Source organism: Pecten maximus, chromosome 15, assembly GCF_902652985.1.
Source record: "Pecten maximus chromosome 15, xPecMax1.1, whole genome shotgun sequence".
NCBI lineage: Eukaryota > Metazoa > Mollusca > Bivalvia > Pectinida > Pectinidae > Pecten > Pecten maximus.
In genome coordinates this window covers 3,664,278-3,691,957 of record NC_047029.1, presented here as the reverse complement: position 1 = coordinate 3,691,957, position 27,680 = coordinate 3,664,278, and the positions used below count along the sequence as shown (strand labels likewise).

General features: G+C 35.7%; 2 protein-coding genes across 3 annotated transcripts; both read left to right on the top strand.

The window, feature by feature from the left end:
• The first annotated feature begins 4,216 nt into the window (after nucleotides 1-4,216).
• On the top strand, nucleotides 4,217-7,138 carry LOC117344233. Its single transcript, XM_033906909.1, has 5 exons — nucleotides 4,217-4,395; nucleotides 4,568-4,869; nucleotides 5,229-5,493; nucleotides 5,844-6,153; nucleotides 6,509-7,138. Exons 1-5 carry the CDS (start codon nucleotides 4,264-4,266, stop codon nucleotides 6,790-6,792), a joined length of 1,293 nt encoding a protein of 430 aa, XP_033762800.1. The 5' UTR covers nucleotides 4,217-4,263; the 3' UTR covers nucleotides 6,793-7,138.
• Nucleotides 7,139-10,878: 3,740 nt separating this feature from the next.
• LOC117344331 (cyclin-dependent kinase 4 inhibitor D-like) lies at nucleotides 10,879-24,071 on the top strand. Of its 2 annotated transcripts, XM_033907059.1 has the most exons (8): nucleotides 10,879-10,977; nucleotides 13,868-13,957; nucleotides 14,462-14,560; nucleotides 15,324-15,422; nucleotides 15,887-15,985; nucleotides 16,460-16,560; nucleotides 17,923-18,266; nucleotides 19,474-19,654. In XM_033907059.1, exons 1-7 carry the CDS (start codon nucleotides 10,936-10,938, stop codon nucleotides 18,044-18,046), a joined length of 654 nt encoding a protein of 217 aa, XP_033762950.1. In that variant the 5' UTR covers nucleotides 10,879-10,935; the 3' UTR covers nucleotides 18,047-18,266; nucleotides 19,474-19,654. The 2 variants fall into 2 exon arrangements, with proteins under 2 accessions (XP_033762950.1, XP_033762949.1); XM_033907058.1 differs by lacking the exons at nucleotides 10,879-10,977; nucleotides 13,868-13,957; nucleotides 14,462-14,560; ... (1 more) ...; nucleotides 15,887-15,985; nucleotides 16,460-16,560 and adding exons at nucleotides 19,870-20,163; nucleotides 20,911-21,175; nucleotides 21,310-21,592; nucleotides 22,465-24,071 and having other exon boundaries at nucleotides 18,132-18,266; nucleotides 19,474-19,662.
• Nucleotides 24,072-27,680: the final 3,609 nt, after the last annotated feature.

The following is a 27,680-nucleotide window of genomic DNA, read 5'->3' as shown; positions in this document are numbered from 1 at the left end:
AACCTAACACTCATGTAGACATGATGCCATCTGCTTCTGCTGTGGTGCATATGATCCAGGTGAGTAATATTCATGGTTTTGAAATATGTATTTACATTTTGTAACATTATTACATCTCATTTAACTTGATCATTACAGAAAGGCTATCTTGCTATGGAGTATGCCGTCAAGAATAAGCACGTGGCCGTAGTGGATCTGTTGTATCAGTTTGGCACACCACCGGTACTTGTTGACTGGGTGAGTTAAACCAATCACATATGTATCATATACACACACATTTTTATTATTGGTATACTAATTTTCCTCTACGATAGTATTGTACTGTCGGCCGCTGTTGTCAGATGTCACATGATTTATCAAGAGAACAAACTCTACTCCTTTGTTTGTTGGCTTGTTTTTGAAATCAACACAAAATCTTCAACATCAGCCGCTTACCTTGACCGTCGTTACTACGTAACCAACAGGATCAGGTTACAACTGATGACCTGAATTTCCCAAGTGTTAATTTTCCCTTTCTGTATAGCAACATCCATGCATCCCTTACCTACGGTGTTTGCACGTCCCAGATGTTGGATACTCTAGGTTTCGTTTCAATTATCACGATTTCCGTGAACGATGTTGACTACTAACGAAATAAAAAAAGAAAGATGCTGGTTGTAAAGACCACAGGGAAGATTGGCAGTCGACATTATGGTATCATTTGGAAATTATCTATTTTCTTACGCGATATGAAGTCAGACATTTGTGGTTCTTGTTGATAGTCCCAGTGGTTCAGCTGTCACCACCCAAACTCCCATTTAAAATTGTGCCTTAACTCGAATTTGACCTAGATCTATGCGTTTCGCTGATAGCGCAGAAGACGTTTCCTCTTCCAGACTGCCTGATCTTATCCCCCTTGTTCCCTTCCATGAGAGTCTATTCGAAGCTGTATTTTTTTGGTATATTTTGCCTCTTTTAATCGTTTTTGAGTTTGAATTATGGTTTCATTATTATGTCGTCATTCGTTTTTGTCCATATATGGATACCAATCGAGAATCACCAGTCTTATATATGATAAGTTTATGAGTTTGTTATCTTACATGATAAAGCGTTATACTGTAATTTGAAATGATGATCAAACTACCGTCTATATCTTAAAGAGGACAAAAGTACTCTCGCCTACGCTTGTAACTGATAAGTTTATGGTAATACATACGCCTTTCAGTTAAAAAGAAAACTAAGACAGAAATAGAGCGGTCACCTTTCAGATATTGTCAATGAAAATTGTATAACATTCAAATGTAGAGTATGTCAGGAAGATAATCATATTCCATGTAGAGTTGTTTCCCTTTATTGAATGATCCCGTCATGTCTGTGGTACGTTGCTTTATAAAAGTTACTCCCCATAACCATACCTACCTACCAAGATGCAGACTTGACGTTTGTGATACTGAAATGTCCGAGGCATACTTTTTTCAATATGCTCACATGTTGTTAAAACTATGTAACACAAGACATTATATAACTGTGACCTATGACCTTTGAAAAATCAGTGTATGGCCTAACTATAAGTCGGATCATTCGAATACGTAGCTTGTGTTGTTTAAAGTTCGAATTGTAACAGTTACTAGTCGGAAAGGTATCATTACACTCACACCTCTTATTTGTATAACTACGGTATAGCAGTTACTTTTGTGGTCATTTTCTTCAACTCTGAAAGAGAAGCAATGATTCATTTAATGAGGGAATACCAAGAAGTACAACATATCTTATACAATTTATTGGCATAGGCATTGACCAACAACATAAAAGAATATAACATCATACAAAAATATACAATCGTTTTTGTATCTCAAAATTGCCAAAACGATTGTTTCAAAAATAGAATCACTAATACCTGGAGCAAAAGGGAGAAGTATTATTCAACTTGATATTTGATAGTCAAAACTTATTCCCTCATTATTATGCGCACAAGTGTATTGGTGTAAATCAAATAATTCATCCAACATTGACTTCAATGAGTATACAATTTTGTGTGTGAGGACGTTTGTGTGTAAGTATTGATATATTTGTTTGTGAGAATCACTATGAGTATGGCGCAGTAGAAAAATCTCATCACCGATTTGTAATATTGTTTATGTTTGTTTATAAGGTTACAAGATAAATATTATATAAATGAATAAAAAATATGCTATTTTACAATCGACTTGCTTGAAAGGAATACTTTCGATACTTTTCAGAATTGTTGACCTTTTAAATAATCCAGTGAAACTTGGTGTATATCCATTTCAAGTGTTTTGTTTTCCCTTGATGACTTCAACTTTTTGACTGACCGTAAATCAATATTCAACAAAACCAAATCTGAATGTTACCTGAACCGAGTTGACGATTAAATACGCTGGCGAATTATTAAACATTCTGAATATTTATTAATGTATTACTTAATACAAATGTATCAAATCATAATAATGACTTATTGTTATCATAGTCCTGGTGTAAGCCTGGGACAAAGAAGAAAAAGGACGAAGATAAAATGGCGAAGATAGTAAGAAAACAGATAAGACTATTCCCTGGCTATAAACAAAAGTAAGAAAAAATATTGCCACACGACAGAACCACCTCTTATACAGTTTGTTTTATTAGTGATGCATATAGATAAAGCTAATTCATACACGAACGAGGACGTGATAGCTTAGTTAAAAGCAGGGGACTATAGTATAAAACCAATCCCCTCATCCAAGTTCCATAACTAAATGAAATCTTTTAACTTAATAATTGGCATAGGCAAACATTATTGGAATGAAGTACAAAAATCTTCGTCAGGAAACTTTCCTAAACGTCTGTAATGCTTTCCTATGGGGAAAGGGGTGGGGCGGGGTTTGGGCGGGGTTTGGGTGGGATTAAGGGTGTGGGGGGGTGTTATAATGTATTACTTACCTAGCACACACACGTCATCATACAATATCCGGAAACATATTATATATTCTAAATTATCAAGCGATCTAAATAAACTAGAAAATTGTGCCATCACTGACCCAAATATGGAAAAATGAAATATTTAATTATTTCGCATCATTGTAATCTTTTAGATGATAACCCGTTGATAACAATAAACAGAACTGTATAAATAACGCTAGGTCGTCTTGAAGATCACTCAATGGTTCCTCGAGTCTTTTTACAGCCATTCGGAACATATCGCCTTATTTCATACAAAAGTTATTTTAACTTGCACGGCCTTTTATTTTCCTACCTTCCAGTTATTCCCGCTATATTGACCAGTGCTACAGATATCTTACAATTTTATCATGAAAAAGACCAACATGATATTTCCTAACGTTCAATTTATTTCCCAGGGGGATCATATTTGACGTAAAAAGAATTACACCTGATAACGGAGCAATAGTACATCTAGAAAACACGAAAGTTGATGTCACTGTGCCGACAGGTCAGCAACGCTACTATTTGTATCTGTGTCAAAAATGGGAAGCATACAGCAGTCCGCCACTACTTTCCCCGGAGGAGGAGGTGTTTGGCCACCTACTGGAATGTCAGACCTGGGGCCCCCGGGTCAAATCCATCACACTAACAGTAACCGTAGACAGGCCGCTCCGGAAAAATGAGGAGGTTGTCCTACGACCAGCGACAAAAGGTGGAAGTGTTGTCGACGTCGAGGTCAATGAGGTAGAAGGTGCCGGGGTAAGTGGAAAGTTTCTATATAAAAGCCTTAATCCATTTCATCCGATTACATTTATTCCGTTAGTATAACTCCATATGTCGTTAAAGCAGTCGTCTTCTTATCTCTCCTCGAGTATTCTCTTGATTAGACGTTGCCTTTATCAAAATCCAATGATGATCCATGGTTTAAACCGTACATAGAAATGTAATCTTATTTCCAATTTGTTGCATTTTGTCAAGCTCCTACATTAAACATATTTCATTTGTCTAATTATTGAGATTAATGTACCTTCATGTCTTATATAAACCCTCTCAAACTTTATTTTTTTACCGCTAAATTCTAGGTTATGGTGACGTATTACTCAATGACGTCAAAGGAGTCACAATATAAGCTGTTGCTCATTGAAATGATTCATTCATTCTTAATTACATCAAACCAGCGATACTCTACATCAAGACAATGTAACCAACGTTTTATTATTGACTACCATTCTCACATATTTTCTATAAACTCTACATGAAATTATATTCTTATTTTCTGATCGTTCATAGAACACCAAGGTAACACTAATTCTTCCTCTCCAAACGTCTGGAATTACATGCTTCTCCATGGCCAGCAGGCAGAAAAAAGAAGGTTTCAAGATTTCCAATAAGGCAGTCATGTTGAAACCGGAGAGCGAACCGGAAGCGGAAATAGACATCCCAGCTGGAACTTTCAAATCTTGCCAGCTATTGGTCAAGGTAAAATAAACATTGTATACAAATCGTGTTAATCACATCCCGAACCCCCTATGTTCCCCCTTTCCGATTGATATTTTCTGATGTGGCTAGCACAGAATTGTCCTTTCATTGCCAATAAACAGTGCATACATGATTAGTTATAGATATAGCACATTGTTAAAATATGTTTCAGTTTGTGGACACGGCGGAGATAATCAAAGAATACGAACAGGATGAAAATCATGAAGAAAACCCCAGTGATAATAAGTCCGTCTTGATGACAAACATCCTTGACATTTCAACAAGTGACCAACAACAGCCTAATAAAGAAGTAGAAATGAAGATACCGGTCACCGCAAAATCCAAATCAGAAGGCATCGTTATTTTAATGACATCAAATCCTGATCCGAATCTCCTGAAGTGGCAGTGGGAGGAAATCCCAGCACACATTGATACAGATGGAAAGGCTGTGTTTAAAATCAGGCACTTTTCGAGGTAATTAAAACAAAATCATATAGATGAATAGTCCTTGTACGCATTTAGTTTGGAAACACCCCATTTCATTTTATCACGGCCATTTTCGATACTCCTGATTAAGCCTCGTGATTTCGTGTTCATGTTACGTATGTTCATTAAAGCATGAAAAGCTACCAGAAACCCGGGTAGTCACCTTGTAGTCCGAAAGTCTCCATATCGACTGAAGTAAGAGTTACAGTTTCTGATTCAGTTTTTCGTCAGTTCGATAACATCCTTTAACGGAAAATGAAGACTTTCTATATATAGATAGGTCAGTAATTGAAAAAATAAAAGTATCTAAAAACTATCTGTATTATAAATAATAATTTATTCTTAAGCATTGTAGGGATTTCCAGGCCCTTATACGAAGCCAATCCTGAGGCCGCAACGGATATGATCAGGGATGCCTCTGACAAAAAGCGCAAAGTGGAGATTGTAGTGGCAGTAAAAATACCGGAATTGGACGAAAAGAAAACAAATATGATCATTATATGTGGAACTAAACATGCAATAAAGTCAGAAAAGAAAACGTATAGCAAGTCGTACCACTGCTTCAGCCTCGGACCAGATTTACCTTTTGTTCCAGAGGGGCAACGCTTTAAGGTGAGTAAAATCATAACACCTTTACACTTTTCTGACAAGTTCTAGTTTTGGGAGATAGGTTGTGTCAGTTTAGCGAGTGACTTGGTTTCAGGTTCAGACCACTAAAATATATGTGGATAACTTCATATTTTGCAGCGAGCTAGATATATATATTTAAAATAGTAAAAACTGACACAAAGTAGCGCTTTCGCTCCATTATTGGAGCTCTTCATGAAAGCGCTTATTTGTGTCTGCGTCAGGTTTGATTAGTTTCAATTTATTTTCTTCCACGAGGACACTTATTTTTTTTATTTTGTCCATTTACACAAATTAGATATGTCGAAATTATCAGTAAATTCAGTTTGTTTCAGTTTGTAATTCAAGGCAACTTTAAAGAACAAAGCGATGATTACAACATCGACCTAATATTCAAGGGCAGTCAAGTGAGCTCAAGAGCCCTAGAAATCGTCAGTACTTCAGAAAACCCTCTGGATTTATCTGGAACTGTAGACATATACGAGGGAAGCAGTGACCCAGTAGCGCATGACCAGGTACCGGTGGTCGAGGCTAAGTGTTGCTGTTACAACTCAGGTACTAAAAAGACGAGTGTAAAGCCGGATGTAGACAAAATCGAGCAGACACCGCGAACAATAGCATTCAAAGCAACACTTACTAAACGAGGTAACTTTTGTGTTTCTTAAATATGTTTTTTTTAGAAAATGAAAAACGAAGGTGGAAGTCGAGAGCAGACCGAATGCAATAATGGGCATAGATATACTGATCCGGGGTACAAATGCAAATCCATTAATTATTCAGGGAATCCAAACAATAGTTGTCTCTGATACACAATCGTTAAGTGTTTTTATGTTGTCTCTGATATATATTATATACACTATTAAGTACCGTAGATCATGAGTTCGAGCCACTAGTCATATTGTTTTTTTGCCTTAAGTGAGAAGCATATTTTTACATAAACGATGAAAGATTTATAACTCAGAATGCAAATAGTTACATAACAATATCTATAATATTACAGACCTGGAGAGTTCCATGCGATCACAACCTTCAAGATTGGAGGAACTAAGGAAAGCGGTTGATATCGATCTTTCGCCCGAGGAGACTAGACAATTGGCTGTCCAGATTGGAATCGATGTCAAGATATTACAAAACTCATTGGACGGCACGGTAGAGGAAGGTGATCAACTCATGGCTGTACTAAATCAATGGCTCATAAGTCTGGCCAAAAACAATATGGTGAGTCAATTGAAGGAGGCCTTGGCTGCAATTGGACGACAAGACCTTATAAAGGACCAATCATGAAAAACGTGTGTAACACTTGTTGTGTGCCATGTAGACTCATACACAAGTTCAAACTTGAGTGACGCATTCATAATGGCCTCGTGTATACCAGGATGTTATGCTGATTTTCAAACTGAATTTATCTCTTGTCTTAATCGGGCGCAAATGGTCTTGCAAATACAATGTTTGTTCCTATATAACAACAAGTATTGGATTTATATATGACGGTTCAGTGACTACATTCTGTCACTTTCATCAGACAAATGACCACTGAAGTTTGTGCACACAAAAGTGTAGAAGATAAATATTCTTCTTTTCAAAACAGTTCAAAACATAGTGTATACCAAGTGAAAAAGTGCAAAAAAAAGAAAAGAAAAAAAAGATACATATAAAAACAACAACAAAATAACAACAACAAAAAAACAAAAACAAAAATAAAAACGAAAAAAAAACCAACATAAAAAAAACAACAACCCCAAAATACACGAAACCCCCCCCCCCCCCCCCCCCCCAAAAAAAACCAACAAAATATAAACAAACAAGGAAGTAAATAAGCTAGCGATTTGATTCGCTATTGGTCGCCTGTACCAGAGGATCATTGTTCATATATACATTACACGGGTGGTGTCTTACAGGTAATAAAAACACAACGACACGGATGACTGCCTTACAGGGAGGTGCGACACTCGTAGACTATTAACGTTTGTGTCAGTTTACCTGTTTACCGGCATGTAATATTCATTGAATTGTTGTGCTGTCTATAGAACTGACTTACAATTATACACTTGATAGGCATTTGTTGATGTAGTCCTTGTTAATGCGAAATATGTAATATAATTTGGTTTGTTTGGTTTGTTTTTGTTTAACGTCCTATTAACAGCCAGGGTCATTTAAGGACGTGCCAGGTTTAGGAGGTGGAGGAAAGCCGGAGTACCCGGAGAAAAACCACCGGCCTACGATCAGTACCTGGCAACTGCCCCACGTAGGTTTCGAACTCGCAACCCAGAGGTGGAGGGCTAGTGATAAAGTGTCGGTACACCTTAACCACTCGGCCACCGCGGCCCCTATGTAATATAAGTATGGAACAAGCCCAAATTCATTTCAATACAGTGTTACCGGGATTTTCACAAATACACATAAGACTATGGACAATAAAGCACTAAAAAAACCCGACATGCTATATATTTACATTACCCGGTATAAGCTATGTTCAATTGCCGTGATTAAAGTGAAACATAATCCCCACGAATATAACCAACTATACAATACTGGATGTGGTTTTGATACAAAATCATTGTTTTTCCATTGTATGACCTAATTTCTTATTATCCCGTAGTGGCAAAATACAAATGGCGGCATACACATTGAAAAAATATTTTTCAACCGTTACTTTCAAAATCATATCTTCATATGGGCATACACTTTATTTCCCATTTTCCGAAAATCATCTTAAATAACAGTATCGCTCATTTAATAGTTTGTCTCAAATAGAACCGGATAATTACGTTATCATGTTAAGGTAAGTACTGAAGCCTTTGATGCATTTTCAGTATTATAGTTGTATCGTTTAAAAAGAAAACTAAAATGAGATATTTATTGAATGCTTTTGAAATTTGCTGACTGTAAATGTAATATTTGGATCACATATCAGTCAATCGCACTCGGTCAAATTGTCTTGTTATCTAGACCATAATGGTCACAGCTACCTCCATGGACTCATCTTTTAATCGATGATGCTTGTCTTTTCCAGTTACTGTATCTCTGCGTTAGATTGTATTTGACAACGTGACCTCTCTTCATATGCATATGGTATGGCAATTTATAGCTCACATTTGTCTCGACCCAGGTCCCATATCCGCTTATGAAACGTTCAGTAGGTAAATACCACATTTCATTTCGATATATATGCTTTGGACATTGGTACCCTCCATTAAAGGATAGTAGAAGAAATCATTTGGGTGTATCGACCTTGATCCTCCAATATCGCCTTATTTGTTTCGGCAGGAATTCACATTGATAAGTGTTATGTACTTATGTGTTATGTATAACTAATTATAAGCAGATAAAATAAACCAATTTTTTTTAAATGGTTTCCGATTTGTCTGTTACTTCTCTACTTCTTGTTCAAAACATCTATGACGTTATAGTGATATATATGATAACACCACAGTTTGGTTTGGTTTTATTTCGTTTAATGTCCTATTAACAGCCAGGGTCATTTATGGACGTGACAGGTTTTGGAGATGGAGGAAAGCCGGAGTACCCGGAGAAAAACCATCGGCCTACGGTCAGTACCAGGCACTTACTGTCCAACGTTGGTTTCGAACTCGCAACCCAGAGGTGGAGGGCTAGTGATTAAGTGTCGGGACACCTTAACCACTCGGCCACGCGGCCCCCAACCAAGTTAGGGTTATATGGTATACTGAAATCAGGTTGTTTGTTTGTGCGTCTGTCGATCTATCTGTCTGCTTGAGATATTTTGTCCGGACAATCCCTTTACTTTTTTCACCAAATCTTTTAGAGCACTGTAGTAACAGCACGCATATGTCTGTGTTAATTTGTTTGAATATCATTATGACATTTAAACTATTTTACATCCACCTAAGATTGAAAACATTCCTTATTCGTCTACTTTATACTGAAGTTAAAATGGTTTTTAATTCTCGATACAGTTATAACCAAATGTTATTGACACATTGAAATGTGAACACAAAATACTTCTTTCATCAGCGTATATTTATGGACGTAATTGCCAGAGAGAGGGAAAATTTCTCCAACAGTTGTTATCCAAACGTTTCTTTTTTATTACATCAAGTCGAGACAATGAGAGCTCTGTATACTCATTACATCCTGCCAAGACAAAACGAGCTATATTAACCGATTACATCAAGTCAAGGCGAGGTGATATATGTTAAGCCATTACATCTATTCCAGACCAGGAGATATCTACAAATCAATGCATCCACTGTGGTTAAGTAGATATCTGTAAATACATTACATCTATTCCAGACCAGGAGATATCTACAACTCAATGCATCAACTGTGGTTAAGTAGATATCTGTAAATACATTACATCTATTCCAGACCAGGAGATATCTACAACTCAATGCATTCACTGTGGTTAAGTAGATATCTGTAAATACATTATATCTATTCCAGACCAGGAGATATCTACAACTCAATGCATCCACTGTGGTTAAGTAGATAACTGTAAATACATTACATCTATTCCAGACCAGGAGATATCTACAACTCAATGCATCAACTGTGGTTAAGTAGATATCTGTAAATACATTACATCTATTCCAGACCAGGAGATATCTACAACTCAATGCATCAACTGTAGTAAAGTAGATATCTGTAAACGCATTTCATATTATCTAGGCAAGGAGAGCTTTATGAACCCATTACATCCTGTCTAAACTAGGCGAGCTCTGTAATTTCAATACATCCTGTTCAGACAAGAAGATATCTTTAAGCTTATTAAATCCAGTCAGGACAAGGGGAGCTATGTAAGCTCAATCCATCCTGAGCAGACAAGGCGAGCTCTGTAAATTCATTACATCATGTTTAGACAATTCGAGCTCCGTGAACTAATTACATCGCATCTGGATATGATATTTACGCAGACTTCTGACTCTGGATATATGAAATGTAGAAAGGAGCAGTTTGAATTAAAACAAATAACATATTTCCATTCTTCTTGAATGAATATATGAATTAGGTAACGACAATTTGCTAAAAGGCATGGATGGTAGTCAAATACCGGTTTAAATACAATACATATCAAATCTAGTTTTGTAAGGTTTAGTTTTTTATACTACAACTTTAACAGACACATAAACTCTCCACAGCCTGGGTTTGAACGACGACGGGCTCTTCTAAGTAGTATACACATAACACATGGATTGCATATTACAAAATCATTACATAGTACCAAACGAAATATACACAGTTGAGAATGGAGTTTAAGGTACACATGTATACTGTATAGAATGACTAGTACCGTAACTTGATATATCCTCTCAGACAAACGGATCGCATTATCAGTCTTTAGCCTGACTGGTTTTTAATTCATAGTTCTGCGAAAAACCCACTATGTTATGACAGAACGTGTGTCGATTTAAACAGCTATATCTCCATATTGGTAGTCAATATCCAATCATGTCGGAAGTTGAGGAAACAGAAGATGATCATAAGCGAAAGGTAATTTATACAATCAGAGATTTATCCTATTGTTTTAGTGTATGTGATGTGTTAAACGAGAACGACATATAACTGTGGATGTCAGTAAACAAATTGTTGTACACATATAACTCACATATGGTCACGAAGAATGTGTTTGAACAGATCTGTGTGTTTAAACCCACTGTTGATCTTAAAACTAATATATCAATTTCACATTCTAAAGCTTCAAGTAACAGAACAAACGATATAACTATCACAACGATTTTTCTGGTTGTTGCGATGTTTTTGTCGAATGAATATATAATCCAAGATGGTCAGGTACGGTCCAAAATATAGTATTTATTAAAGGAATGAGTCGGCAGGCGATTTCCGGAATGTCCGTAAATCGATCCGTGCAGTCCGAACTCTAGGCTCTAATTAATTGTACAGCATATAGTACATGGTATTTAACGTAAAGTTATAAAAGTGATTGACAGCCTTGACAGGTATCAGTTAATTATATATAATTGCTCAGCTGGTCATATGTCGGACAGGTGAGATATTCACGTTAATTGTCCTTTGTCCGAGGCTAAGGTGTCATACTGGCAGACCAGTTAGTTAATCCGGTAACAATGAGTAAAAGGAATTAGATGTATTCATGTCAAAAGATAGAAACTTGTAGCCTCTGGTAGAGATATAATTAATAGCTTGCTTTTAAAGTACAAATTGTCACATTGTGTAATAAAATTACGAAAGTTTGTAAGTGGAAATACATAATAATAACTTCGTTGGAATGTCCAATTTATGAAATAAGATATTAAACAAATGTTCGAAAATAGCACTATTATCATAAATCCTTTATGATATAACACCTTTCTTCAAGGTTTCCTTTTTTCCCTCTCTTTTTTTATCTTTTTCCTTTTTTAATTTTTTTTTTAATTTTGATATACTCAGAACCATCAGCCAAACAAAACTAGTCAAAGTCTATAGTGATCTCGCCTCTATACAATTCTGAAAATTTATACAATACACAGCATATTTCATGCTTCATTACTAACTTAACATGTTTTATGATTCATTTATTACTATCATTGCTATTTCATTACTATCAAGGTTTCTTTCGGCTTCTGATACATTAACAATTAAACACTCATAAGGGATGGTGAGTGGCTGTGTTGCCGCAGGTTACTGGTATATATCCGGGTCATCAGAAAACAATGTGAATCTGAGGTCATGGTATGAATAAATCAATAAAGTTTTCGGAGGGGACGTAAGGAATAATTCTTCTGAGTGTTGATTTATATAGAATTATAACGATATTTTGTAATACTAGTGAGGTGACACCTGAAGGATGTAACAGAAAGAATGAAGCGTAGTGAGGGGCGATAACTCTGTTTCAGCAGTTTTCATCAAAACCGTTCAATATCTAAGTTTCGACCAATATAATGACTGTGTGGTTCCTAAGACCTAATGCCTCCACTTACCAAATTAAATTGAAATCGAACTATATCTAAATTTCCACCAATCAGAGGCAAGAAATTGGCGGCCATTTTGTTTAAAGCGTGAAAGTGAGGCTACGACAGGAACCGGTGTCCTTGATGTACTTACATATCAAATTTCATCAAATTCGGACGATATCTAAATCCGGACCAATCAGATGTAAGGAAATGGCGGCCGTTTCCTTTAAATGTGAAAGTGAGGTTACAAGAGTGACCGGTGTCCCATCATGTACCTACATATCTAATTTCATCAAGATCGGACAATATCTAAATTTGAACCAATCAGAGCTCAGTTGATGCATGGTGGCCATTTTGTTAAAACGTTAAATTGAGGTTGCATCCATGATGTACCTAGATGTCGAATTTCATTACAATCTGACAATACTTTAATTTGGACCAACCAGAGGCCAGTAATTGGTGGGCATTCTGTTCTAATGTGAAAGTGAGGTGACAAGAGTTGCCAATGTCCCCTGATGGACCTACAAACCGAATGTCATTAAAATCGGACACTATCTTAATTTGGACCAATCAGAGGCCAGAAAATGGCGACCAGTTTTTTAAAATGTGAAAAACAGGCTACGAAAGTGACTGGTTTCCCATGATGTACATACAAATCAACTGTAATTAAAATAGGACAATATCTTAATTAGGAACAATCAGAAGTCAGGAAATGGTTGCCACTTTGTTAAAAAAAAGTTAAAGTGAGGTTTGGTTTGGTTTGTTTTTGTTTAACGTCCCATTAACAGCCAAGGTCATTTAAGGATGTGCCAAGTTTTGGAGGTGGAGGAAAGCCGGAGTACCAGGAGAAAAACCACCGGCTTACGGTCAGTACCTGGCAACTGTCCCACGTAGGTATTTTGTAATATTAACATTCAATATATATTAAGAGCATGTGTTATTGTCATGATTAGATCATTGATTTTAATGCATATTGACTTAAATGAAAGCAAAATGTGTCGATTAATATATTTCTATGTTATTATGCCTACAACCAAACTACCACAACAAGTTGTTGGGATACTAGACGCTGTCTAACCCCAAATGGAAGATCATCACAGTTGAGATAACCGAACAAAAACATCATGACTTTATTTATTCATCCAGGAAGTCGAGAGCACACGGACATTCCTCTCTTTATGCTGTTAGATACAGTGATGTTTCCGTGGACATCGGGCGTCAGTTGAACCCAGTGCTGGACATTACCCCGGTTCTGGTTTTGAAAATGTGGCAAGGCTTATATTCAACATAGATTTACACTTTTTTTTGGCAATAATACAGTAAACGCTCACTCTTTATTTACATTTGATTCTATTTTCAATGAAATTTTTCTCCGTGTAAATCTTTCTGTTTGCATTCTGAACATTTTTCATGGCTGTGTCAAGTTGTTTTATTTTCTGCCAGCATCACTTGACATCATTGTTGTTTTTCAGGTGCAGCTGTTGGCTGCAATACGAAACAAACGCGGAAAAGAAGCGCTGAGTTTAATCAAGGAAGGGGTTGATATTGATTGTCAGGACGAGGTAAGTAAGAGACTGGAGGATTATCTATTGACGTAAAACATGCTGACAATTTATGCTAATGTTATCGACTGTAGAAATATTGTCTTGAGGTCAAAAATCTAGAGTAGAACGAACTATTGTTGTTTGGGCTATAAAGGGTAAAGAAAATCTTTCAGAGGCAAAACAACAAGTATCAATCTGGGTTTTTTGAGAGCTTGTTGTTTGGATCATTAATTTGACCAGTAATACAAATCCTTCAAAGAGTTCTTTAAACTATAAAATCGTAATGTAACACCTTTAGAATGTTGTTGTTCTGTCTACATATAGCGATGGCACAATCGTGTTAGCATTCGACGTTTCATCACGTAGATATTAAATGTACTACGGTGTCCAAAGGGATAGCAGGAACATATTAATCATATATGTCTACATCAGAAATGTCAGAGAAGACAACAAATTGTCCAATTAGCATTAAATCTTATTAGTTTGATATGATTTTTGAATGATATAAACATATTTTAATAGACGGGATCGTATCCTTTACATCATGCGGCTACTGCGGGTTTGGATGACGTCATTGAAGTGCTACTTGAGAAAAACGCTAAGTTAGAGTCTGCAGACAAGGTAAGTGATGTAAAGATTAACGATTTGAATGACAAAAATTATTGAGTGGATGAAGCAAATACTAATGACTTGCGCCGGAAATATTCTTAAATTGCCCATTGTCAATTCGTAATGTTGCTCAACCTCAAGTAAAAGTTTGTAGAGATATCTTATGAAATATTGAGCTTCTTAGTCCGACTTTATTTCTTAGAGTTAATATTATAGATTCACCACAGAAATTGTTTTTGTTGTGGATTTTTGTTCACAACCATTCACAAAACGGTTAGTTTATGATACCCGTAAAATATGTACAAGTGACAGTGTAGTCTTATCTGCCTTAGCAGAACACCAAAGCCAGCCTTTGTGCAAAAAAAAAAAAAAAAAAAAAATTCTGGCTTGTAACTTTGTTTTGGTGGGTACATGGTGAAGTTATACTTACACATTACAAGATCAGAATGTTGGGAATAATCTCACTTAGTCAAGGTGTACGGAGCTCCACCGCCTGTGGAATCATATTATCGTTAAAATCGTCCATTGGATCACTCTAATGTCATGCGTAAATGGTTCCCCTTCATCCCTAGGTAAACACGTTCAATTTTGAGACTGATTGGGAAAACAGATGGCCGACACATTGCCATTTTGAATTTTGACATATGAGGTTTGTTTTTAACATTCTAACAATATTCTAGATGAACCTTTCTCTTCTTGTATACATTAAAACAGAATCCGTCAAACAACGACACTGCTTCTGACAGTTAATCTGACATGTATTTCATTGTCCTAGGACGGTTTGACGGCTCTTCATAAAGCTGTCATGTGCGGACATGTACGATCCATAGTGACGTTGGTGGCTTGGGGTGCCAATGTACACACACCCGATAAGGTACAATTTTATTTAGATATAAAAGATGTATATAAGAAGTTGTCGTGTACGGATCTATTACAATGTCCTATGTCACATACACTCCACAATTCTCTACGTCTCAATGGAAAAATGGTTAAGGGTATCACGAACATGTTTTTCTAAATGTTGATGCATGAAAAATTCATATCAAAACAGATGTTTTTCATATAATTAAAGATCAGTTTAATGATGATTAATGTTACGCCTTTTCTACGTGTCTAATGTTTGATGTGCAAGTAGGTTTCCATGTAAAAGTGGTTCGTTTTATATCGCTTTTTTCAGTCATATTGCAATGAAGTCCATTCAATATCCATAAGCTCTTAAACCTTGCAGATATTCATACAATAGGCCATCTTGTACTTCTATTCAAATCCTTTTAGTTTAACATTGATAGTATAGAGATATGTATCAACCAATCAAAGTGTTCGTTTGACTTTTATCAGAGAGACTGCTTCGCTCTGGAGTATGCCATTCAGAACAAGGACGTGAAGATAGTGGATTTATTGTGTCAGTTTGGGACAGAACCGCTGCTTAAAGATTGGGTAACTTGAATCACAATTACCTGCATGTCTTTCATATTCCTAGTGAGGAAAAAACGAAGTGCAGTTTTTATATTTTGAATAGATCTCTCGACCAATCAGACACATAACGGTTGAAAGTGCAGACTTGAAATAGATTTTAGAATATGAAAAAAATCATCTGATAGTTAATACAGGAATTTATGTTCAGATATGAAAAACTGTTCAATCAATATTTTTTGAATCGCTAACTATTTAAATATCCATACTTAGTTTGTCTTGTTTTTTGAGCGTTTGCATCTAAATGAAGTACGCTGTCAATACCTCATGGAACACATCAACAAGAAATGGATATCTTGTTATGAACCGAGTTCATGACACAATCATAGAATAATTGTATATATATATATATATTTAAATTAGATGTGTTTTTAACACGTGTAATTTAATAGTGATTCATTAATCAAATAAGTGTTTAACCCTTGATGATTTCCACAGGAATGGTTAACAACGCCCGGAGTAAGAAAAAGAAAGGAAGACTATGACATGGGAGTGACAATAGAAAAGCAATGCATAGTGTTCCCAGGCTATAAACATAAGTAAGAAACAGATTTCGAAAGAAGCAAAACATCTTTTATACTTTATAAATTATCCTTGTATGTAGTAACGTAATGTAAACACGCACGTGCAACCTAGTTAGATAATGTACTACACAGAATACGTATTACATAAACATATCCCCAGATACATACAGAAGTGTATAATTTTATATCATATCACCTGGGACACACGGATCATAATATGACTAATGGTCATACTATTTGCCTTTGAAATCAGGTCTCATAGATTTTTTATAAGAGTGCTGCAATTTTGATAGACTAGAAGTCCAAGTCACCAAGCCACGTTGCTTCGAGGTTCACCAAACGTTTGACCTCATAATCATACCCACATTCTATGTAAGTTGTCGAAAATTGTAAGTTTAGGAAACGCATTCCTTGACTTTTAAGTCTTCTTGATGAAAGGCAAAGATGACATATCGGCGAGGTAACTTCATTATCATAAACTTATTTCATGAACACGTGAATAACGACACAGAAGAATCGACAGTGGATAAAATCACAAGAAAAATATATGAAAAATTGCTTTCTCACAAAACGAACTGTGCCCTTTACTTTGATAACTTGGTCTTCTGTTTTATTTACATTGTTTAGCTTACAATTGAACTATCTGATTTATCATTAAGGTATCATCTGAACAAATCAGAACATCTATATTGTTACACCTCTTGAGGCTTTTTCAGACTATCTCGTGGTTTCAATAATTCTGACATCTAACATAACTGTCGAGTCTACTATCATATTATACAATTATATGTACTTTAATTGACATGTACAACATATATTACTAAATCAATTCATGAATGTTATCTTCACTTGTATAGCATATGTCTTTTTTATATAATCTGGTTGGGTCCGGGCTCCCATCTGGATGCCAATCAATCGTATACCATTTCTTGTAATTAAATTCCTTTTCATCAAACAGCATACTGTGTGAAAGTACTAAGGAAATATTCTTTTGTTCAATGTCCTACCAACTCCGTAAAATGTCTAATTAATGACTTTGCATACTCAAAGTTAGCAGTAAGACATATCATGCAACGCTAAGAGCGTACATTATCTACAATTTTGCATAATTTAGTCTGAAGCACCAAACATTCTTGATCACAACATGCATTAGATGAAAACGCCTTCCTTTCTCTCCAATTTCTAAAAAATAAGTCGTAGCTTTGAGCAGAATATTTTTTTTATATATTAAGTCAGGAACAAATGTTCTAGCTATTTCTTTGCCTTTGGTACCGTCATAGCAATGCGATTAGTGCTTCTGTAAATATATGCTACCATTCATAGCGCGAGAAACAAATGCAATGCAATAATCTTAAGCTTTCACTTGATCATACGCAGAGAAATCACATTTGACGTAAAAAGAATAACACCTGAGGACGGGCCATTAGTCCATCTAGAAAACACAAGAGTTGATGTCACAGTGCCAAACGGATCAGGAACGCTACTACCTGTACCTGTGTAAAAAGAGAGAGGAGTATGGTAGCCCGCTACAAATGGAACCTGATGAGAATGTGTTTGGCCATCTACTAGAATGTCAGACCTGGGGACCAGGGGTCAAATCAATCACATTAACACTGACCGTAGATAGGCTGCTCAGGAAAAATGAGGAGGTTGTCGTACGGTTAGCGACAAAAGATGGTAGCATTATCATGGAAGACATCAAAAACGAGGATGGCGTTAAGGTAAGAGGAGGTTGTCCTATAGCCAGCGACAAAAAATGGTAGTGTTGTCAAAAAAAAAAAAAAAAAAGACATCAAGGTAATAGGAGGTTGCCTATAGGGAACAACCAACCAATTGAAAAAATAGACTTTTGAAACATCCCCTGTGTATAGAAAGTTGAGTCAAGGATAAAATGTCTGGCAGCCACTGTTTGGCCAGTATGTTATGAAGTAACAAAATAGATATGTAGCCTGATAGGTAACTATCCATAAGAAAGTCCGATTGAATTTTTTCCGAAAAGTTCAGGTAATAATCATTATTAGGTAAACATATCAGACTTCTGAGAATTTTTACTGCGAAATTCACCCATTTTCAGAATGGCTACACTGGAAAAAAATTGAGCTGAATGACCAAACCTTTTTTTTTATTACGTGTTATATGAAACCCTAACTTTTGTTATAAACCATACTTGCCATATTGAATTCAGGAATTTTGATAATATACTCCCAAACGTTAACACTAAAATCTATGGAAAAAGAATTGGTTGGTTAGTCCATTATATATAGAAGTATTTTCGGTGTTTCGTAACAGTGGGTTGCATCAAACGATGCTTATTAAATGTGTATAATTGCAGAGTAAATGGGAACTCTTTTATTTGGTTTTTAAGCTACGTTTATCTTAATAACTCTAAAGTTAAAGATCCCCCAATTAAACTGGGTACACTCAATGTTTTCATTTTATCTGAATGTTTGCTTCAATAACGATATTTACACTTTACGTTTACCTATCTCTTCAAACTAGGGAGAGGGGCCGCGGTGGCCGAGTGGTTGAGGTGTCCCGACACTTTATCACTAGCCCTCCACCTCTGGGTTGCGAGTTCGAAACCTACGTGGGGCAGTTGCCAGATTCTGACCGTAGGCCGGTGGTTTTCTGACACGTCCTTAAATGACCCTGGCTATTAATAGGACGTTAAACAAAATAAACCAATAAACCAAAATTCAAATTAGGGCATCGAATGTCTTCTATATGTATCAAAATTAAGACACATTACCCTCTAAAATCAAATTTTGGGAAATTTTCTTTTATTTCACCACTTAATCCATGTTTACAATAAAGCTGCTACCACGTGGAGTCGCAGTATGAGCTGCTCATTGAAATGGCTCATTGTTATTTCAGTTACATCACATCAGTATGCCAATGTAATTAATGTTTTTTTCTGACGGTTTCCAGAGTACAATTGTTACGATGACTGTTCCGCTCAGAGCCGATGGAATAACACATTTCACTGTGATAAGCAGGGAAAAAACAGAAGCTTTTCAGATTTTCAAGCAAGCAGTCTCACTGACACTGGAAAGTGAACCGGAAGCGGAAATTAACATCCCTGCTGACACTTTTAAATCTTGTGAACTTTTTGTAAAGGTATGTCAAAAGGGATTCACATGGTTTTGATTATATGATATTAAAGCATTACATAGGAATAAACAGAACTTCAATAATATTTCCCATACATGGTTTATCAGTGTATTGAACAAAAGGTACATCTTGTCGGTCGTATAAACATGATAACCGATGATTTATAACCTTGTTAGTCATATATATATAACATTTCTTTACAATATGTGACAGTTTGTGGATACGACAGAGATTATCGAAGAATACGAGCAGGATCAAAATGATGAAAGAACACCAGGGAATGCCTGTCCTGATGTCAGATATCCTTGACATCACCACAAGTGACGACAAAGAGCCTAAACAAGAAATAGAAATTAAGATACCGATCACAGCAAAATCTAGATCAGAAGGCATCGTTATTTTAAAGACACCCAATCCTGATCCGAATCTCTTGAAGTGGGAGTGGGAGGAAATTCCAGCGGAAATTAAAAATGACAAGGTTGAGTTTAAAATAAGCCATTTTTGTAGGTGAGTTAAATGCAATCATTTAAATCAATATTTTATGAATTCTAGAAACATTTTCATTTTTGACAAAAACCTAAAATAATACCGGTCAAAGGTCAAAGAACAAGGTTACTGTTACTATATATAGAATTAAAAAAAATGTTTCGAACTTCATAGAACGGTCAAGAATGAGAATAAAGAAACAGAAATTTTCAAAATAACCGCCAAATGGACCATTTAGTGAAATTGTTCTTAAAACAAATCGACTTACATCAGAAGTCTGACATTTTGAACACGTTTTTTTCAAATACAAAATTGCTATGAAATTGTCATTATTGACTGAAACCTCCGAAGAGCAGATCCTAAATCAAACATCATTTAATTGTCAAGTTAAAAAAAATTGAGTTCATTTTGCTAGATGCGAAATCAAGGACAAGATTACAGTATTCTTATTACAGCAAATCTCTAGCATTGTTTATGCGCACTAGTGACGTCATTTTAGACATCATTAACCGCGATTTTCATGTTGGCTTGTCGTTATTGAATCAGGAAACACTAATCTTCCAAATACCTGGTTTTAATTTGCCTTTTAATTAATTACAATTTAATCATACCAAGAATTCCGTTTTCATGTCTATTTCTCCGGATGTTTTACCAATACGATGTTAATCCTCATAGAAATGTTGCATCTCAATCGCAACGGTACGCAATTTATTCAGCAGGAAACATATGTACCTCATTATTCTTATTCATCGTTTGTTTCATTTTAAGATTTGCAGCGGTTGCCCAGAAATCATTAGAGGCCAGCCCCGTCACTGCGACAAATGCAGTAATGAACGCCTCTCAGCACAATCGACTAGTGAACTTTTTAGTCGCAGTAAAAATACCGGAAGTGAACGAAATACAAACAAATATGACGATAACATGCGGAACAAAACGTACAATAAACAACGTGAAAGGGAAATATGACAAGAGCTACAACTGTTCTAGTCTGGGAGCAGATTTGCCACTGGTTCAGAATGGACAGCGGTTTAGGGTAAGAAAAATGAAACATTTTCGTATCTCGTAATTGTTGTATTTATCCATAGTTTAACACAGATGTTGCCGAATGTCTTGATTTTTGGGTCACAATATTATGAAGATATTATTTTTAACCTTCTCATGTTTCAGATTGTTATTAATGGGGAAATAACAGTGGAGAGTGGGGAAAACATCGAGCTGATATTTAATGACAAACAAGAGAGCTCACGAGAACTGGAGATCAGCTATACTTCTTCGGATATTTCCGGGACTGTTGACATTTATCCAGTAGCGCATTACCAGGTACCGGTGGTCGAGGCTAAGTGTTGCTGTTACAACTTATGTACTAAAAAGATGAGCGTGGAGCCGTATGAAGACAAAAGAGAGGAGAAACTCAGTACGATAGCATTCAAAGCAACACTTACCAACCAAGGTAACTTTTGTACTTTTTAACCTGTCTAAATTGTCTATGTTAATACTTTATACACTTCCTTATTTTTTGTCTGGATTATATTTTTGCTGTCCATTTTTCTTCCATGGGGTTCTGTCCAAAGACCGATAGTTTACATTTTCAGTTTAATTTGTAATCGTCAATTGGTCTTTGACTCCGACCTCTTTCTCTCTGGCCTGAAGGATATAAGTATACCGATAGCAGCGTCGTTTTAGTTGGTCATTTTAAATTCTGGCATCAACTATAAGCTCATAATAGAGTTCATTGATTAAATACCACAATTAGAGACAATAACCTGTCTTACCTACATCATATTGGTTAAATGCTTTATGTACACATATTAGTTTAAATAGGAAGTAATTTAGACAACGATATTCATCTGGAGACAGATGTCGTCATCGTTTTCGCTTCTGCATGCATTTTTCACTGATAGCTATAATATGAAGGCGGTGTTATTTCGAAAAAAAAACCAAATATCTATTTGTATATAATGTGCTGACCATTTATGTTAAAGTCAGGTTTTAGATTAGGTTTTCTGTTTCTGATTTTCATTGAAACAGCGTATATGGGGAAGATTTTGAAAAAAAAATCGTTAATTAGCTTCTCACTATTTTCTAGCTCCTACTTTGATATAATTTTCTGAAATCATCAAAGGTATATATCATATCTGAACTAGAACAACGCATAGATATAAGCATTAGAGGTTTTTATTTTTTTTTAAATTTTCATGATGCTTAACTTCATTAATTGGCTTGATACATATTTACGAGGTAATTTTCTAAGAACAAATGCTATAATGTGACATCATACTTATATATTACTGTATCAATATATATAACTTTTTATATATGCAGATCTAGGAATATCCCAACAGTCACAACCCCAAGAGAGACCGATGAGAACTACTCTTTCAAATCTCCCGGTTGAAACGCTGCGAAAACATCTGTCTAGGACGAATTGAGATACGGCCAAATGACATCAATAATGAAAGACACAAATAAGACATTCTTGCTATGTTTGTTATGAATAAACAACATATTTTCTCGCTGAAAGTGATAGTCCAGCTGAAGTATGGGGTGGTCACAATACGATGCCTTATCAATGACAATTCATGAACAACACCCAAATGCGTGTCCTATTCCGCCTTAATCAAACTGGAATACAACACTCTCCTCATCAATCTGAAGTATATTAGGATTTAATGGATGATCAAACATATTCTGTTAGCATAACACTGAAAACTTGCTCGTCGGGATATAACATTTCTTGCAAAATTTCACACTGATTTTTGACTGTCAGAATCGGTTATTCGCATGTTCTTGCAAATATAAATCACAAACGGTTGTAAATTGAAAGTGTGGGGTTTCAATGGCTACATTCTGTCATCGTTGTTAGACAAACGGCCGGGGAAGGGTACATCCACTGAGATTTGGATGAGATATATATTTTTTCTGACAGTTAAATCACCCAAGGAAAGAACCAGGAAGTAAATTGGCCAACTAGTCGATCATAACGACACGGATGGCTGCCTGTCATCGTTGTAAGACAAACGGCCAGGGAAGGGTAAATCTACTGAAATTTGGACGTGATTTATATTTTCTGACAGTTTACTCACCCGAAAAAAGAACCAGGAAGTAAAATGGCCAACTCGTCGATAATAGCGACACGGATGGCTGCCTTACAATGAGACTACCGTAGACTGTTAACGTTAGTGTCATTTTGTGTGTTTACAACCATGTAATATTGATTGTGGTGATGTGTATCGCACAGGTGAATATGTTGTATAGATTAATTGTCATGCGCTTAAAAGGTATTTGTTAATGGCGTCCTTGTCAATGAGACATAGGAAGAATAAAGCATACCATTGTTATATATACATACATATAATGAATACATACCTCAAATATCTACATCAGTGTCGAAAATTAAACATCGAGCATGCCCATATTCATTCCACTTCAGTCTTCAAAGTAAAATAATACTTTATTGAAATGGACAAGAAGGATATAGTTTACATACATTGTATAATAAATGAACTAAAATGTCTCAAAATCAACAGATAAATAAAGAACAAGGAAACGGTAACACCAATTATGGAAACGAAACTGAATTCTAATAAAGACAATACAAGTGAAGGTAAATGAACTACATTTGTAACTACATAATAAGATAATTCAATTTAGATGCTTCGCTCTTTGATTTTCGAGTATATATCTTCAAGTACGGGGATATACAACATAAGCCATGTATTGCGGCCTTTGGTGCTGTTTCTGTGCTATCTGTACCTATATTATTAATGTAATTATCTTACTGTATTGGTAACATTTCAATAACAAAATATTCCCATCAGTTTCCAAGGGTCAAAATCTTTTAAATTGTGCTGTCGTTTCTTCTACTTGTGTGTGCTTGTGTAGTTAATAATTGACAAATATGGAACAAATAAAATTGATTTCATATCATTTTTGAATTGTTCTTGGAAGATTTCTTGTCCAGATAACATATTCTACAATTTCGCTAACTAAGTTTTGAAATGAATAGTTTCTAACTCTAAAGAAACTTTTCTATTGTTATTATTTCTAATGTAGTCATAACTCACTGAAGTTATGTATATTGATAACATTTATTACTTTTTTCCTATTATTTCTGAATAAGAAGTGTTTTGGTACAGCGGAAATCATCGCTGATTTGCGAGCAAGGAAATGAGAAAGCCATCCGATGACAATACTAGTTTACATTTATTTTCTAATTTATAAAGGCTAAAAATGAGTCAATGAATTTCAGCTTAACCCAAGTAAGAAATCAGTAACTCATTACAACCTGTTTGGTAAAAAGCAACCCCTCTTTTGACTCATTATATTCCGTCCCGACATCCCGACAAGGGGAGGTTTGTTAACTCCTTATATTCAGTTCAGACAAAACATGTTCCTCTATGAAGTCCATAAAAGGCAAGCTCTGTTAACCTATTGTATCACGTCCGGACAAGGCAAATCCGATTAACTCATAATATATAGTCCAGACTAGGGGAAATCTTTTAAAAGATATATTTTTCATTATATCCAGTTAAGACCAGTCAAGTTCTGTAACTCATTACATCTTGCTCACACAAGACAAGGCAATATCAGATGACTCATTTCATATTACCAGACAAGACGAGCTATGTAAACTCATTACTCTGACTCTGAAAATATGATATCTAGAAAGCAGCAGTTCGAGTTAAAACAAATAAAATATTTTCATTTTTCTTAATGACTATAAGAATTATTTACATGCTGTCAAGACAAGGCAAGCTCTTTAAAACTCATGACATCATGTCCGGACAAGGCAAGCTCTTTAAAACTCATGACATCATGTCCGGACAAGGCGAGCTCTATGAATTCATTACAACCTGTCAAGACAAGGCGAGCTCTTTGAATTAATAACATCCTGTCCAGAGAAGGCAAGTTCTGTAAACTTATCCCATCTTGTCCAGACAAGGCGAACACTGTAAACTCATAACATCTTGCCCAGACAAGGCGAGCTCTGTAAACTCATTACATCTTGCCCTGACAAGGCGACCTAGTTGAATTCATTACATCTTGCCCAGACAAGGCGAGTTCTGTAAGCTTATCCCATCTTGTCCAGACAAGGCGAGCTCTGTAAACTCATTACATCTTGCCTAGACAAGGCGAGCTCTGTAAACTCATAACATCTTGCCTAGACAAGGCGAGCTCTGTAAACTCATTACATCTTGCCCAGACAAGGCGAGCTCTGTAAACTCATTACATCTTGCCCAGACAAGGCGACCTAGTTGAATCCATTACATCTTGCCCAGACAAGACGAGCTCTGCAAAACTCATAACATCTTGCCCAGACAAGGAGACGTAGTTGAATTCATAACATCCTGTCTAGACAATGCGATCCCTTTGGATTTATTACATCTAGTTCAGGACGGTTGATATCTGTAAATCCATCATACCCAGCCTAGAAAAGTCAATATATCCTATGTGGACAAGTACATATGTATAATATATCCTGTCTAGACAAGGCGAACCCTGTAAATTCAACACAACAGTTAAGATAAGGGAAGGTATGTAAAGTCATTTAATCTTATCAAGACGAGACGAGCTTTGTAAACTTATTCCATTCTGTGCAGACAAGGCGAGCTCTGTTAAATCATAACATCATATCTAGACAAGGCATTTACTCAGAATTCTGACTCTGAAAATATGAGCAAGAAGCAGCTCGAATAAATCAAATAACATATTTTCATTTTTCTTAAATGACTATATGAATTATTTAATGGCAATATGCTAATATACATTGATGGTAAACGATAGACATTACGTACTATGTGTAATGAGGTAGTCAAAGGCCGTTTTAAATACAATAAATATTAAATTTAGTTTGATATGGTTTAGTTTTTATGTTACAGCTTCAATAGACATGTATACTTTATACAACTCGGGTTTGAACGACGATGGCCTCTTCTAAGTCGTATACACATAACACATGGATTGTATATTACAAAATCATTACATCGTACCAAAACAAAATATACACAGTGGAGAATGGAGTATAAGGTACACATGTATACTGTATAGAATGACTAGAACCGTAACTTGATATATCCTCTCGGGCAAACGGATCGCATTATCAGGGTTTAGCCTGACTGGTTTTTAATTCATAGTTCTGCGAAAAAAAAACCCACTATGTTATGACAGAACGTGTGTCGATTTAAACAGCTATATCTCCATATTTGAAGTCAATGCCCAATCATGTCGGAACTGGAAGAAACAGTTGATGATCATAAACGAAAGGTAATTTATATAATCAAGGCTTTATCCTATTGTTTTAGTGTGTGTGATGTGGTAAAGGAGAACGACATTGAGAGGATCGACCAGGGAATAAGAGAATTATATAATTCCTTACCAATATTGGTACTCTGATAATCTGTGATATAATAGTAACTTTGCTGATGAGTTTGTTTACTTTCAATTTTTGTGGACGTCAGTAAACAACTTGTTCACATACATTTTATATAACCACGAAGAATGTGTTTGAACAGATATTTTTGTTTGATACCATTGTAGATGTAAAAACTAATATATCTATTTCACATTCTATTGCTTCAAGTAACAAAAAAAAGTATAGCACCTTTCTTCAAGGGTTCTTTAGGTTTCTGATACATTTAAGCATTGAACGGCTTTCAGTTGGCATTCATATTGACTATGAATGCCAACTGAAAGCCGTTCAATTCTTATATTTACCATCTGCGATTTTTTATTTGTCATGCGATTTTTGTTTTGAAATTTTCAAATTCAAATATCCCGCGCTTACCAGTAGCAGAGATCACTTCCTGTTGGCAGTTCATAGGCTGGTGAACACGCAACTGAATTGGTAGGGTTATATAGTGGCAGTGCCATTCAATGGTAAATATTTACAATTAAATACACAAAGGGGACTGTGTCTGGTTGTTTTGCCACATGCTACCTGTTCACATCGTCGAGGAGAGTCATCCGGAAACTATTCGAATCTGAGGTCATGATATGAAAGTTAAGTGTCTGGAGGGGCCGACACGATTAATATTTCTTATTGAATTATGACTTTATCTTGTAATATTTACATATCAACATTCAATTCATACTAAGAGCCTATTGATATGACTTTAAACTCATATTCACTTAAATGAAAGCACAACTTATCGAGATGTTAAATTACTGTGACAATATGACAATATCTTGCTATTCTTGTCGAGGAATATCGTTATATGCTATTATGCCAACAACCAAACTACTACAATAAGTTATTGGGATACTAGACGCTGTCCAACTCCGGATGGAAGATCACCACAGCATTGATAACCGAACAAGAAATATTTTATTTATTCATCCAGGAAGTCAAGAGTATACGTACATTCAGCTCTTTATGCTGCTTGATACGAGTGATGTTTCCATGGATACTACCCCGGTTCTGCTTTATATGTCATGACAAGATAGATGTACAGTGTCCTAAAGCAGAATACGTCCACGTTTTATTTACACTTGGTTCTATTTTCAATTGCCTTTTCTCCGTGTAAATCTGTCTAAAGTTT